Source organism: Sinocyclocheilus grahami, unplaced genomic scaffold, assembly GCF_001515645.1.
Source record: "Sinocyclocheilus grahami isolate Dianchi unplaced genomic scaffold, SAMN03320097.WGS_v1.1 scaffold344.1, whole genome shotgun sequence".
NCBI lineage: Eukaryota > Metazoa > Chordata > Actinopteri > Cypriniformes > Cyprinidae > Sinocyclocheilus > Sinocyclocheilus grahami.
Genome location: NW_015505523.1, coordinates 2,252,524 through 2,267,573, shown reverse-complemented (window position 1 = coordinate 2,267,573; position 15,050 = coordinate 2,252,524). Strand labels below are relative to the sequence as shown.

Sequence of the window (15,050 nt, the reverse complement as noted above, 5' to 3'; positions counted from 1 at the left end):
TTTTTTTTCAGGATTCTTTGATGAACAGAAAGATCCAAAGATCAGCATTTATCTGAAATAAAAAGCTTTTGTACCATTATACATTATTCCATTCAAAAGCTTGGAGTCAGTAAGATTTCTTTCTTTCTTTTTTTTTTTTGGAAAGAAATTATAGAAATTAATACTTTTATTTAGCAAAGACGCTTTAAATTGATCAAAAGTGATGATAAAGACATTTTTATAATGTTACAAAGATTTCTATTTCAGATAAATGCTGTTCTTCTGAACTTTCTATTCATCAAAGAAACCTGAAAAAATTCTACTCCGCTGTTTTCAACATAATAATAAATGATTTTTGAGCAGCAAATCAGAATATTAGAATGATTTCTGAAGGATCATGTGACTGGAGTAATGATGCTAAAAATATTGCTTTGAAATCACAGGAATAAATTACATTTTAAAATATTTTCAAATAGAAAACAGTTATTTTAAATAGTGCAAATATTTAAAAATGTTACTGTTTTTGCTGTATTTTGGATCAAATAAATGCAGGCTTGGTGAGCAGAAGAGAATTCTTTAAAAACATTAAAAATCTTACTGTTCAAAAACTTTTGACTAGTAGTGAATGTTGGCCTATAGTTTTTTTTTTTTAAGTTAAAGATATTAATATTAATTAGGAGAGTCTGAGACGATTATTTGACAGTGATTTCACATTTCTAGTTTGTATGAAGGCTAAATACAATTAAAAGGTGAACATTAATTTATTTTTATTATTTTTGATATTATATTAAATATTATAAATATAATATATATAATATTATTTTTTTTATTTTATTATTAATTTAGCTTTTATTTGTGCTGTTTTTTTTCTAAAATATTAAATGGTTTTATATGAGGTGTCATAGACTTGGCAAATACATTTTTCAGAAGTTTGTATGCACAGACATCTGTTGTGGGCGTTCTTGGCAGTTTTTACGAGACTTTTTTTAATAGTGTTTATATCGATATCGGAATTATATCGTATTGACCGAAATTAAGAAATATATTGCGATATAAATTTTGGCCATATCATCCAGCCCTAGCTGGTAACCAATGCATTTACATAAAATCAAAAAGATTGCATTGCCACGGGCAGAATGTGGATCAGTACGTGTGCTTGCTGTCACACTTCACTAATGAATCCCATTTATATTGCCCGACAAGTAGAACAGGTTTAGTATTCGGAGAATAGCAGGTTGTATCAGGTTTCTATATGCTGCTATTGGTAAATATGAACCTGAAGTCAGACATGACAGGATGATACCAAACCAGTGTAATTTTTTTATTATTATTTATGTACTATTTTATTTTAATGAATAGCTTTTATTTTTATATTTTCAATTTTAATTTTAATTTTAGCCTAAGTTTAAGTAATTTTGTTATTTTTATTAGTTATTGTTTTTTATATATAGGCCTATTTCTATGTAGCATTTGTTTATTTTTATTGCAGTTGTAGTCATTGTAGCATTTCAACTTAAACTTAAAAATGTTGCCTTGGCAGCTAACTGAAAGTTAAAAATAGTACATTTTTCATCAAATATTTATATATATTTTTTATTTTACCTTTATTTAAATGATCAAGTTTTGGTTAATAACAACACCGCAACAAAAAAGCTGGATGTTGGCCATTTCTCTGAGACATAGCCCTGCACACCAGATGCTTCCAGATTTTTTCTTGTTTCTCGAATAACTATGCAAAGAAAGTTTAAAAGGAATACGTTGGTCTAGTTACATGCTGAATTTAATGTTAAATAGATCCAGATACTAAACATGAATATCTCTTGAATCAGAGCGAATACACCAGGCCCAGGCTGCAGCTGCCAAAGCCAAGAAAGCTCTGCAGCAGAAGCCCAAACCAGCACCCAAACCTGTAAGTTCTTCCACGCTCATCCATAATATTGTCTTTTCACACTAATTTGAAATGTAAAGTGTCACTGTTGGTCCACGCTGGTTTGCATCAGCTGTTGCATATGTTTATGTTTGTGTGTAATGTAGAAGGCAGGTGGTAAGGAGCCAGGAAGTAAGAACGGTGCTGCAGAGGCTGCTCAGAGCTCAGGGAGTGAAGGAGTAGCCATTGCAGCTGCCACTTTGTCTCAACCTCCCTCCACCCCCACACCAAGCACACATACAACCCCTAAATCACCCCTCCCTTCCACAGCAGCTACTCCAACCAAAGTAGGCGCCCCAGAACCCGTCAAAACCACTTCAAGGTCAGTGGCTGATAAACAACTAAGAAAGAATTTCCCTTAGGAGCGAATCTGGCAAATCCAATTCCTTTATAGTTAGCTCAACCAAAAATGGCAAATCTTGTCATTATCTTTTTCACCTTTGTCTTTTTTTTTTCAAAACGCATGACTAACTGACGTGTGTGGAACACTGAGGAAATTCAAAATTAGAAATTTCCAAAGAATGTTTATGCTACTGAAATTCTTAGAGTCTTTCCTTTTCTTTTCTGTTCAAGTCATGCAGGTTTGAAACAACATGAGGGTGAAGTAATGACACAGTTTCCTTTTTTGGTTGAACTATATCTTTAATGTGTATCTCACCGAGACAAATTCAGCCGAAATTTTGGTAAAGTGACGCACCTTAACAATGCAACACAAAGCTGAAATTCAGCTGTATCGTTACTCACATGCTCCATTCTTTATTATTTGATTTTATTTATCATAATGTAATTTCTTTTTTTACCCACAGTGTCCTGCTGGTGTCTCCTCCTTCCATGCCTCAGTTAGGAACGTTGCTATCTGCTAGTCAGCCTGGCCCACAGGTTTCCCAGCAGGCCTCTCTGCAGCCTGCAACTCGGGTAGTGGCACACTCTGCTGCCACCGGTTCTCTACCTCAGGTGCGAGTGGTCACTGCTCAGCCCGGTCTTCAGACGTCCTCTGCAGGCCAGGCGGCCACATTAGTGCATCAGAGCCCTCACCACATCCGGGTGCCAGTCACTGTGGCCCATGGAAAGAGCATCACGCAGGTGCACTACAGCATCTCAGATTACAATAACGTTTGTTCATTCAGTGTAGTATAAACAGATGACGTGTCCAATTCTATCCTGTCAAGTACCTGTATTAGATTCTTGTTTGTCTGTCTTTGAGCAGGCGGTGGTGACTCTACCACTAAGAGGCCAGTCTGCAGGAAGTCCCATTCAGGTGCAGGCTTCACGGGGTCAGGCCAGTCTTACTGTTTCAGGTCTTGCCTCTGCGGTCACAGTAACCAAACCTCAGACGAGCTCCTCTGCCAGCCCGGCACACAACCCAACATCACCTGCAGTACTGCAGGGTGTCAGCAGCCAGAATATTATCAAACAGGTATAAATTGCATTAGACTCTGTGTACACCAGGAATAAACAGTGGATGCATGATATATGGAACTCTCCTATTGCATTAAAAAACTGTATACACTTTTCGCGTTCCCAGGTCAGTTTTGACCTGGTAAAATATGAGCTTACAAAGCTTAAAAAGTCACTTAATATTTAAGTTAACTTAATATTTTTAAACTAAAACCATGTTGTATCTGATCAGTAACTCCTCATTAATTAGTGAATGTGCAGAAAATGTCAAAGTTTTGAATGTTACCATGTTTTGTTATGTTTTTACTACATTTAACCCCTTTATATTAATTAAGTTGAAAAAAATCTTTGAAATGTTAAGTTTTTCAAGAACTACAGCAAAACTGATTTTTTTTTTTTTTTCAGTATTCGTAATAAATGTTATTTCAGTGTATTTTTCTATGAAATTTATAAGAACGTATAAACTGATCATTGCCAGTATTCACTTTGGAATGAATGGAATTTAAATAAATTAGTCATTAAAAGCACTAATAATTTCAAATGCAAAATAAATATCCATTTCTCATACTGTAAATTATAGTGCTGATGCCTAAATTCACTTGTAGCATTTAAAATGATTGTTTTTAGTATCAAAATATTTTAATATCAGCCATTTATATTTAATATTTGAAAAATTAAGGAATTTAGTTTCCAGGATTGATGGCTTAAATATTAGGTAAAAAAACAACAATGTAGATTTGCATATCCAAAATCAAAATTGGGTTTAGGTGCAGGACAAAATAAAAGCAATAAATTAAGAAATTGGGATTATGTCTGATAAAGACCTGACTTGTCGAAACGTTGCACTGTTTTGTTAATAAACTTTCTGGAGCTGTAATTTCAGTTTGCATACATAACATCTAGTAGTAACAATTTTGTACCCATGTTAATATTAAATTGCTCTTATTTTATTATAGAAAAATGCCTATCTTTGTCATTGAATGCATTTTCCCTGAATATATATATATATATATACATGAAAATAATTATTGACTTATCTTTATTGGCCAGAATGTATCTATACATCTCTAATTAAAACACAGTATGATAAACGGAGGATATTATCCAATCTATTTCCATGTTAAATCTCACTCACTTTTGTTTCAACCAGGTTGCAATCACTGGGCAGTTAGGTGTAAAGACCCAGAGTGGGGCAGGGATCCCTCTCACTGCCACTAACCTCCGAATTCAGGGGAAGGATGTGCTCCGCTTGCCCCCCTCCTCAATTACGACCGACGCCAAAGGTCAGACGGTACTTCGCATCACCCCGGACATGATGGCCACCCTCACTAAATCTCAAATGGCCACTGTCAAACTCACTCCAGACATGCTGAGCAGCGCTACAAGCTCAGGCAGCAAGAGCATCTCTGCTACACTACATGTGTCTCCACCACAGCCCTCACCTCCTGCCTCGAGCACCGCTGCATCTGCGACAGCTGAGAACCTGGCTGCCAAAGCACCGGCCACCCTAGTCAAGGTTCACCCGGAGCTGAAATCCGCCTGTGACACCGCCATCCGCTTCATGCCCGCCTTGGCCATCACTATGGCTGACCCCAAGACCCGCACATTCTCCACTGTCACCTCATCTGACTCTAAAGCAGGCACCACTATTCGAATAGTGCCAAACCTTGGTGTGATCCCTCAGAAAACAGGTCAGACTGTCTCAATCTGCACAACCACCGCAAGTACAAAGCCTGTCACAGTATCATCAGGGGCGGCCACTGTGACCATAGCCACCAGTGGAGTGGGAGGGGCCAAAGGCGTGACTCTGGGCCCTGCAGGAACAGGCTCTACACTTTCACTGGGCACTGCTGCGGCCACGGTCAGACAGGTGCCGGTCAGTGCTACTGTAGTAGCCACACAAGCTGTAAGTTTATCTTTTAGTATATGATTCATTAACACCTTTCAAAATAAGGTAGTTTGAAAAGCACTTTTTTTTATTAGAAAAAATTTATTTTAAGTACTCTACTGTTCAAAAGGTTGGGGTTGGTGAGATTTTTTATGTTTTTAAAGCAAGTATCCTATGCTCACCAAGGCTGCATTTGTTTGATTTTAAATACAGTAATAACAATAATATTATGAATTCTTATTGAAATTTCAAAAAACTGTTTTCTATTTTAATATACTTTTAAAATATAATTTGTGCAGTGCGGTTGAAAAGTCTGAAACCACTAGTAAAAAGTATACAATATTACTTTTTTTTTTTTCCGTTTATTTAAAACCGAATTAGAATTAAACAGTCATTTTTTATTATGAATGATATTATGAGCATTTTTATTGTTTAATCGTTTAGACATTTAATTAAAAATAAACTAAATCTGTAAAATTTATTTTCACCAAGATTGCATTTAGTTTTTTTTTTGCATTTAGATCAAAAATCCACTTAAAAACTAACATTCTGAAATATTATTTAAATTTTCAATTACTCTTCTCTATGTTAATATATTTTAAAATGTAATTTATATGATGGCAAAGCAGAATTTGCAGCAGCCATTACTGCAGTCTTCAGTGTCACATGGTCCTTCAGAAATCAGTCACATGATCCTTCAGAAATCATTCTAATATGCTGAGTTGCTGCTCAAAAATATTTTTGATCATCAATGTTGAAATACAGTTTTTTTTTAGAAACTATAAAACCATTTTTTTCCGTATTCTTTTATGAATAGACAGACATAATTTGTTAATACATTTGTAATTTATTTGCATTCGTTTATTCTAAAAGGCAGCATTGCATGTATGTATCCTTTGTAGAAAATGCAATCCCATAACAAGCTTAGTTAAAAAATTCAAAATATAATTAATTCATTTAATCATGAATAGTATTAATGTAAACTATTAAATCTAATAAAAGTCACAAATACATACTGCTTATTTTTGTAGCACATCATTCACTTAGCAAAATGGAAAGTAATATTTGCTACTGTTTTTGTTCTTTTGTTGCTGCCTATAAAGTAGTGCTGCGCGGTATGACCAAAAATTTATATCACGGTATTTTTCAAAATTATACCGGTTTCGTGGTACATTACGGTATTTTTTTTTTTCATGCATGACCGGGTGTTAACCATATTTTCTACTGATTGAGAGAGGAAATACTGCAGTATATTGACTTAGAATGCCCTATTTTACTGTCATGATGAGTGAAATTGAATATTGTCAAAAAGTACCACACTAAATAATGAATAAACACGACCCCTTTTAATACATGTTAACCAGGAGTCACTCTCATTTATAATCGCGGCATCGTCTGATAAAATCAGCATGCATCTACACTAAAGAGCGGCTATGAGGTTGTTTTGGCTATATTACTTTTGCACTGCCTGCATCTGAGTAACAAACTAAAAAAAACAACATATGTGAACAATGTGATATTAACAGATGAACAACGCTCATATTTATAATTCCAAACAATCAGTAAGCGACAGGTGCTTGGAAACGCTGTTTTGTACTCATTTATTAACGAGTCGGTTGCGGTGCTGTCAACTGAATGCGCTGATTCTCTGCCGCTCACTGCACAGAACAGACGCCGAGAGAGGTGACACTTCTCCGGGAAAGTCAGACCTCGCGTTCGCGGGACAGCACTGGCGAAATCTTCCAACTGAACCATAGCTAAGGTTTATCCAAAAAAGTCGCTAGGTTTGTCAGGAGGAATATTCTATGGAAAAAAGCCGCTAAAAGGGTCTGAAAGTTGCTAAATCTAGTGCTAAAGTCGCGCTCGTGTGTGTGAGACGTGGGAGCTGATGGCAGGGGGCGGTGGATATTTGTGGCGGTCAATGTGGATATTGTGGATGAGTTCTTCTGTGTCATCATGTTCTATTAGTTCTGCTTCAGTTTCGGAACTTTCACACTTAGTAACACATACAGCTGTTCCCTCACCACAGTGCAACAGTGAAAAGGGACCCCTTTCAAACAGTGTCGCATTCCGAACATTGTTTAAGCGACATACACCGGTATTGCGGTATTTTAAAAATTCATATCATAACAAAAATAAACACCGGTATTCGGTATGAACCGTATACCGCCCAGCACTACTATAGAGCGGGGTTTAATTTCAGTTAGGATGCTGCCTATCAATGTAGACTTTGGAGCAGAGCCACTGTTTGTTGTGCATAACTTCCTGTTACAATGATGACTGAAATTCTAATCTTTGTTCTTTACAGGGAAAACTTCCCACAAGGATCACGGTGCCTCTATCTGTCCTTAGCCAACCCTTGAAAAATAAGAGTGTGGTCACTACTCCTATACTTAAAGGGAACATAAGCACCAAGTGAGCATTCTGTTTCATCATCTAATAGTAAACAAACAGCGATCTTAAATTGCAGACTTTTTTTAATTTATGTTCCCTGTCAGCTGAAATGGCAAATATGTCTTCTGTTTTTAGTATCAGCAATCTGGGGAGGAACATTATCCTAACTACCATGCCGGCAGGCACCAAGTTGATTGCTGGGAACAAGCCTGTCAGCTTTGTGACCGCTCAACAGCTGCAGCAGCTCCAGCAGCAGGGACAGGCCACACAGGTTGACTCAGCTCACTTCTAAACAAACGAAAACTGGTCTTGCAAGCCAAATCATACATGTGAGTTAACCGAATATGTTTCTCTGCCTCAGGTTCGAATCCAGACGGTACCGGCTCAACAGCTACAGCGCACAGCCACCAGCTCTCCGAAATCCACAGTGTCGACTGTGGTGGTCTCTACTGCACCCTCGCCAAAGACAAACCCAGACCCTCAATGAGAAGTACAGTAGTTAAAAGGCCATAGCTCTAGCCATTTCTCTTCAGATTAAGATAAAACATCATAAAAATAAGCATAGTCCAAAAAAAAAAAAAAAGTCTACTTTCCCATGAAGCTTGCGTATGGGCAAAGCAGTGTCAGATTCTAAGTGCTGGTCTTGTCCTGATGCAGCATTTCTGTAACTTTGTTCCCAGCATTTCAGTTATATGTTGAAAAAGGAAGTTTGATTTGAATGCTGATATATTGTAAGGGAAGTAGGGTGTCAATCTAAGATCTTAGTTAAAGTGAATGGTTTTTCCACTAGAAACTGTTGGCATGTACACAGAGGCAAGTTTGTTTATTTGTGCTTTTTATATCATATGTTCCTCTAGAGCAGGGGTGCCCAACCCTGTTCCTGGAGATCTACCTTCCTGCAGAGTTTAGCTCCAACCCTGATCAAACACGCCTGAACCAACTAATTAGGATCTGAAAGAGCACTTGATAATTACAGACAGGTGTGTTTGATCAGGGTTGGAACTGAACTCTGCAGGAAGGGAGATCTCCAGGACCAGGGTTGGGCACCCCTGCTCTAGAGAAATGTAATTTAACAAGTACTGTTTATGTTTGTGTTATGATATATAAATGATTGTGCTAATCAGATCAAATAAAATCAACTGTTACGTTAACTCAACCGAACCGAATCTAGGGCTTAACCCTGCATTTAAATTATGTATATGTAAAACAACTACAAATTTGCCTGTTTTGGGCCACTTCGTTTACATGATGTGGTCAGTAACAGGAATCAAACTGACAAACAATTGCATGCTTGTATAATCATTTACATTTCATTATAAAACATTTGAATGCAGTATTATGCAACTATTACAGGTATTTAGGAGTGAATATCATTCAAACGTGTTTTATATCCTGAAAGAATATCACAATCTATTCTTTACCTCTAGTTTGGCAAATCTCAGGGTCTTTCCAGGTGCTTCTGACACCTGTGTCAACCACATTATTTACAAGTCCATTTGGATGTGATATTTTCAGCATGAGCACTTTTGAGAATCATTTGCAGAGAAATGATGCAAACATAAACTCATATAGTCCTATTAGAAAGACCGCTTGCTAGAAGTGAAAAGGGCAAAAAGCTTTGCATTCAGCCTTGGCAGTCATCACAGGCTCTCACTACTCTTCATCTGATTCCTGGAGCAAAGCCTTCTGGGAGCTAGAATCCGAGGCGGTGCACTTTCTGAGGCCCATCTCCATGTCACCAAGCTTCCTTCCTTCACACCATTTTGAAGACCTGGAAAGATCATGGGCACAATGTAAGCACAATGAAATAGTGGAAACTTTTTGATTCGTCCAAAACGGTGTCCACCCACCAAAAAACTCCACAGTAGCAGATGGCCACAACCAGCAGAGCCACAGCGTAATGCCAGCAGAAGCACATGGTGATGAACATGATGTTATCATGACTGTCTAGAGCCCACTCTTCTCCATTTAGAGGATACAGCACAAACCCGATCTGAAACATAGCAACATATCTCCATATTGAAAGGACGCAATTTCTCATTTTAAACCAGATTTTTCTACACCCGATGTTGTCTTTACCTGATAAAACCATGTGCCTTGTAGGATGGCCAAACTGCACCTAAGAAGTTCCAGCACTGTGTTATCTCGCTTAAACACCTCCATCATTGTGCTGGCTGCTCCACCAAACACCGCAAACAGAAGCAGAAAGTGAATGTGCTGGTCCAGAGGAGGACGATTGTGGACATGAAAATAGAAAAGGAACCCTGGGAGGAAGAAGCGATGACATTTCAGGAAGCTCAATGGCGGGATATCGCTGCATATTCACTTCATTAATGGCTCATTTTGCTTGATACCTTCCACAAAGAGAGCCAAAGAAAGGGAGAGACGGTCAAGACCAACTGGCATGTGGCGAGAAGACATGGTGAGAACATCTGCAATGCCAGAGATACCGAAGAACATGTACATGGTGCTGTGCTGCCAGTTCATCAGCTTCACCCAGCCGTCCTGATACAGATGTGCATGAGGGCCATCGGGCACAAACTGCTCTGCCATGATTCCTGGAGACAGATTTCAGTGTATTTTTAAAGAAGCAGATTAAAATGATTTATTAATAAAAATTGAAACATAGGGGAAATGTATGTATACGTAAGTATATGTTCATTTTATTAGTGCAGTGTCATCCTCATTCTTTTACTATTATATAGGAAATTGGATAGGAAATCAGGGTAAAGAATTGTGTGTGATTTGCAGCTCACCAACAAATGCAAAAAAGATCTTCAGAGCTCCTTCGATTAAATCTATGCGGTTGAGTACAGTGTGCATTTGTCTGTCTCTGTTCCCATGTTGCCTCTCTTTTTTCCTCTGTATCTGTCGGAACGGGTACTTTATTGACCACCACAGGCCAAACAGCAGGAAGAATGTACCAGGTAATGCATGTCCCTTGAAGTTGGCCATTCTACCCCTGGAGAAAAACAATGGTTGCTATTTAAAAAAAATGTATAAAATGTCAAAAATGTAAATACTTCAATGTCAACTACAACAAAATACATAAAAATAGCCTCCAGCAATTGGAATGTTGTTTAAAGCTGGCTTTCATAGGACCTGGACATCAATCATTGTGTCATGCAAACCAAAGTTCAGTATGATAAGCCTTTATTACTTAAAGCTATTACAACAGGCAGTTCTCTGATAGTCATTAAATATGTAGATATGAAAAATGTTATTGATAGGAATGTATATTTATGGTGCTCATATCAGAGAAAATATTAAGAGTGCAATCTTATGGGGCCGGTTGCATAAAACGCTTAGACTAGTCTTAAAAAGTTGGTCATCTACTTTTCAAAGTCAGTTATAAAAAGGGAGAATGGTCTAATTTGAATCCAAAAAGTAAGTCTGGTTATCTCTTGGCTAGCTACTAGTTGGTCAAACTATTAAGACCCATTCAAATGTGAGTTATTAAGTCTTAACATAGCTGCTATGTTTATGCAACTGGCCCCTGGTTACCTGTTGGGATTCATATCAGTTATAAATAATTTGTCTTACTTACAAAGCTCTTTCTAATAAAGATAAAACATAGTTATTCCTATAATCCACTTTTATAGTGGATTTTATAATAATGTTTTATAAAAAATATATATATATAAATAAATATATATATTTTATAGTGGATCCACTTTTATAGCACCAAAAGCCCCACACCTTTAAACACGAAGCATCTAAGGGAGTTCTCCTTGTCTCTGTCACATTTAGTTTGACGGTTCATGTAATCTTCTGTCAGTGAGGTTGGAAATCAAGTTTTTCCCGGTAGGTAAGATAGCACTTTTATTTACTCGCGCGCGTGTGGGAGAGTTTATTGTTTTGCAAATAAATCAAGTCGACTATTGTCTCAGCACAGTAGTTTAACAGAATTCTCCAAGGAGCCCATTAACCATAGTAACTACCAGAGGTGGGACCAAGTCATTGTTTTGCAAGTCACAAGTAAGTCTCGAGTCAAGTCCCAAGTCAAGTCCCGAGTCGAGTTGCAAGTCCTCAACTTTTAGCTTCAGGTCTTAAACAAGTCTTTAGTGCTTTTTGCCCAAATTAGTGTCTCAGTATTAATTACCATATCAAATTCATAGTAATTTATATCAGGAAGGATATGTTTGGCATAGTTCAATTTCATGTGAGATGGGTGCCCTTAGTAAAACTACTCAAGTTCAATTTAGGGATTGTGCCAAAATAGGACAAGCAGTGAAAAAAAAAAACTATTTTATTAGAAACAGAATAGCAAAGACAACATAATTTCATAGAAATAACAGCTGCAACATACTTTGCATGTGTGCATAAGAATATATGCTTCTAGGTGTTATATCGAAGCCAATGAGCCATTATTTGGAACCTCAATGAAACAGATTTTAAAAATATGTGAGCGGAAACGCAGAAAGAACTCTTTGAAAGAACTAGAAGAAATAACTGCTAGCATACTTTACAAATGAGAGGAAACATGCAATTTGGATGCTGACAAACGCATGAAGACAATCATTCAAAAATTCTGTGCTACCATCCTTTATAACTAAGAGCAACAAAGACAAAATCATTTAATAGAAAAAAATGTTGTACGTTAAATGTTAAATTTAAAATATTGATCACTAAATTTATGGGCTATGTGCGCTATAGGCCTACAGACTGATTTACAACAGGTGAATTCATTCATTTCAATTCATGAGTGCCTGGTGAAGAGGGAGAAAAATTGAGTAGCCTATATTTTATAGTTCTATATACAATACTCATTTTGTGAAAGAAACACTTCTTCAAATGATATTTTAAATTATCGTTAGGCCTATTGCCGCTTGCCCACTTCAGACATTAGGCCTAATGTGCATTTTTTCTTCTTCAAATTATAGCTAAATGGTTTGCAATGATTAATTTTAAATCTAGATTAAATCAAGGTTTATCTAATAATTCTGTTGCACCAAACTTTAAAACTTTAAAAATAAGCAGGTTTACATTTTAACCCATCATTTTGATCCTGGATTTAAATTATATTTAAGATTAACTTTAATCCTGTTGCACCATAACTTTAAACTCAGATTTAAATCTCGATTATGGATTAACTTTAAATTGAATGGAGGTTTAAATACAATAAAATGCACATGCAAACAAAATATGTAACTGATCGACAAAAACAGTGGAGATCTGACAAAAAACAGGTCTCAGAGAGGTGTTTATTACAAATAAAAAAATTAAAATGAAAGCACATGGAACGGGATGCCCGGGATGCGTATCCGTCACTCTTGGTGCACCTCGGTGTCGAACAAACAGAAGAAGTGAGGACTATTTAACAGCAGCGGTCACGGTGATGATGAGGCGAGCTCCAGTGACAGCGGCAGCGCCTCTCGTTCTCATGCCCGCTCCGTGTGTCTGCTGGGCGGCGATCAAACGGACAGGGCAGCGCTTTTCACGAGCTTAGATCGCTAGACGAATCATGTCATTTTTATTTTTTTTCTTATCTCGGCTCTTTTGTCGTAAGTTATGTTATTACTCCATTAAAGTATACTAGTCTATAAATCCAGCTCTCCCTGAACACAGTCTCGGACGCGTCTATAACGACTTTGATCTGATCATAAAGTCTTTCCGAGTCACAGGGCTCAAGTCCAAGTCAAGTCTCGAGTCATCGCTGTCAAAGTCTAAGTCGAGTCTCGAGTCATTGCTATCAAAGTCTAAGTCGAGTCTCAAGTCTTCTTTAATTATGTCGAGTCGAGTCGCAAGTCATCAAATTTGGGACTCGAGTCCGAGTCAAGTCTGGAGTCATGTGACTCGAGTCCTGGTAACTACAGTATTGGATAAAATATAGGCTAACTACAATAGTTATTATTACTGAAATTAAACATGGGTAGCCACTTTCATTTAAAAAAAACAACCTGTAATTAAAGAAAATGAATGACAGATCTTTGAATATCTCTTGCTTGTTTGAAAGAGACGTGATTTATGATCATTTTACTGTAGTAACAATAATTCTAATTACTGGTATTTTGGCGAAAACTGTCCTAGCCTACTAAATGCAATTAATGTACAGATTTAATATCAGAAAAAACACCCAAGTTAAGTGATTGTTCGAGCTCGAGACTGTGCGGTATTAGTATTAATAATAGGCTAGTCCATAAAATAAATTAATAATCTCTGGTACGAATTTCCATAATTTAATTGTATAGGCTACCAAAAGATGACCATATGGAGTTGAAGGTGTAATCTTGTTTGTTTACTCTACCTTAACTCTGGCTTGTGTTGTCACGGCGGGGCGCCCAGTGCTCCTGTGCGGGACTTGTGATGGGAACATCCTAGTTACCTGAGCGCACCTGCTCACCTGCCTATAAAACCCCGCCCCTCTTGTGCTTGACTGACAGAACGAGCAACTTGGAAGAGATGACCCCGCCCACCTGCTCCTGGGTTAGTGACAACTTTTCTACGTTTTTCTATATGCAGCTGCTTTGTTATTTTAACATTTTGTTTCATATTGTTCTATAGGCAGCATTTACAGCATTTGTTAACACAAAAAAAATGGTAAAAAATCTGTTGAGTTATGCAGGTATTGATGAATTTGTACAGGAAAGGGTAATGGATGTTAATATATAAACCATTCACGGAAGCTGATACACAAGGACATACAACAAACAAACCTTAAGCAGAATGAACTTTGCTCTCTCTTGTTTTATTGCTGTTATGTAGGCTGAGCAACCGCACCAAACACTCATAGCAGCTGTATGGATGAATAGAGATTAACAAACATTTTAAAACTGTAGCGCCACCGTGAGGAAAAATAATATATTAATGAAGGCTAAATTATTATCTAAACGATGACCTGGATGAATGAAAATGCCAAAACACAAAGAAACCTGTTCTTGTAGCCTAAAACATATTGGGACATGTAGAGATTATTCACATTTATTGACATTTAAGCAGAGGCGGACAGTAACTAAGTACATTTACTTGAGTATTGTACTTAAGTACACTTTTTGAGTATCGGTACTTTACTTGAGTATAATTTTTTCTGGAAACTTATGACTTTAACTTCACTACATTTGAAAGACAAATATTGTACTTTTCACTCCACTACATTTCTATCAAGGTCCTCGAAGTAGAAAGTCGTTACTATGTAGTAGCTTTGAAAGTCAGTGGGTGATTTGATTCTTCTCTAAAATGTGACTTTCTTTTATGTGACAGTTTATCAGTAATCACTCTTGTAGGGCTACATGAAGAGATTTCCCAGCATTTTATGAACACTGACCAGTTGCAAATGTGATATTTATTTACAACAATTCAATAATAGGAAGTTAATATTGTGGTATATATTAGACACAACATTGTCTGATTTTGCTAAATTGTGTAGGTGAAAATATTACCTATGAACTTGAAGCAGCACTGCACAGACTGTTCTGTGTGTGACATCAAAGTACTGCGAGGGTGATTAGACAGCATTTAAAATGC

At 37.0% G+C, this 15,050-nt stretch overlaps 2 protein-coding genes across 6 annotated transcripts in view; one reads left to right on the top strand and one right to left on the bottom strand.

The window, feature by feature from the left end:
* nfrkb (nuclear factor related to kappaB binding protein) overlaps nucleotides 1–8,154 on the top strand; it is a 16,089-nt gene extending 7,935 nt beyond the window's left edge. For all 3 annotated transcript variants that reach the window (XM_016228807.1, XM_016228805.1, XM_016228806.1), the window contains exons 19-26: nucleotides 1,809–1,888; nucleotides 2,014–2,228; nucleotides 2,713–2,989; nucleotides 3,114–3,323; nucleotides 4,455–5,210; nucleotides 7,501–7,607; nucleotides 7,722–7,857; nucleotides 7,948–8,154. In XM_016228807.1, coding sequence (XP_016084293.1) covers nucleotides 1,809–1,888; nucleotides 2,014–2,228; nucleotides 2,713–2,989; nucleotides 3,114–3,323; nucleotides 4,455–5,210; nucleotides 7,501–7,607; nucleotides 7,722–7,857; nucleotides 7,948–8,073 — 1,907 coding nt within the window. In that variant the 3' untranslated portion in view covers nucleotides 8,074–8,154. The remainder of the gene's footprint in view (nucleotides 1–1,808; nucleotides 1,889–2,013; nucleotides 2,229–2,712; nucleotides 2,990–3,113; nucleotides 3,324–4,454; nucleotides 5,211–7,500; nucleotides 7,608–7,721; nucleotides 7,858–7,947) is intronic.
* Nucleotides 8,155–8,622: 468 nt separating this feature from the next.
* On the bottom strand, nucleotides 8,623–13,911 carry LOC107548139 (transmembrane protein 45B-like). Of its 3 annotated transcripts, none has more exons than XM_016228691.1 (6): nucleotides 13,834–13,911; nucleotides 10,343–10,548; nucleotides 9,941–10,144; nucleotides 9,666–9,850; nucleotides 9,437–9,579; nucleotides 8,623–9,357 (listed from the first exon to the last, which is right to left on the bottom strand). In XM_016228691.1, the coding sequence occupies exons 2-6, from the start codon at nucleotides 10,539–10,541 to the stop codon at nucleotides 9,240–9,242; spliced, it is 849 nt and encodes a 282-aa protein (XP_016084177.1). In that variant the 5' UTR covers nucleotides 10,542–10,548; nucleotides 13,834–13,911; the 3' UTR covers nucleotides 8,623–9,239. The 3 variants fall into 3 exon arrangements, with proteins under 3 accessions (XP_016084177.1, XP_016084178.1, XP_016084179.1); XM_016228692.1 differs by having other exon boundaries at nucleotides 10,343–10,542; nucleotides 13,834–13,876; XM_016228693.1 differs by having other exon boundaries at nucleotides 9,286–9,579.
* Nucleotides 13,912–15,050: the final 1,139 nt, after the last annotated feature.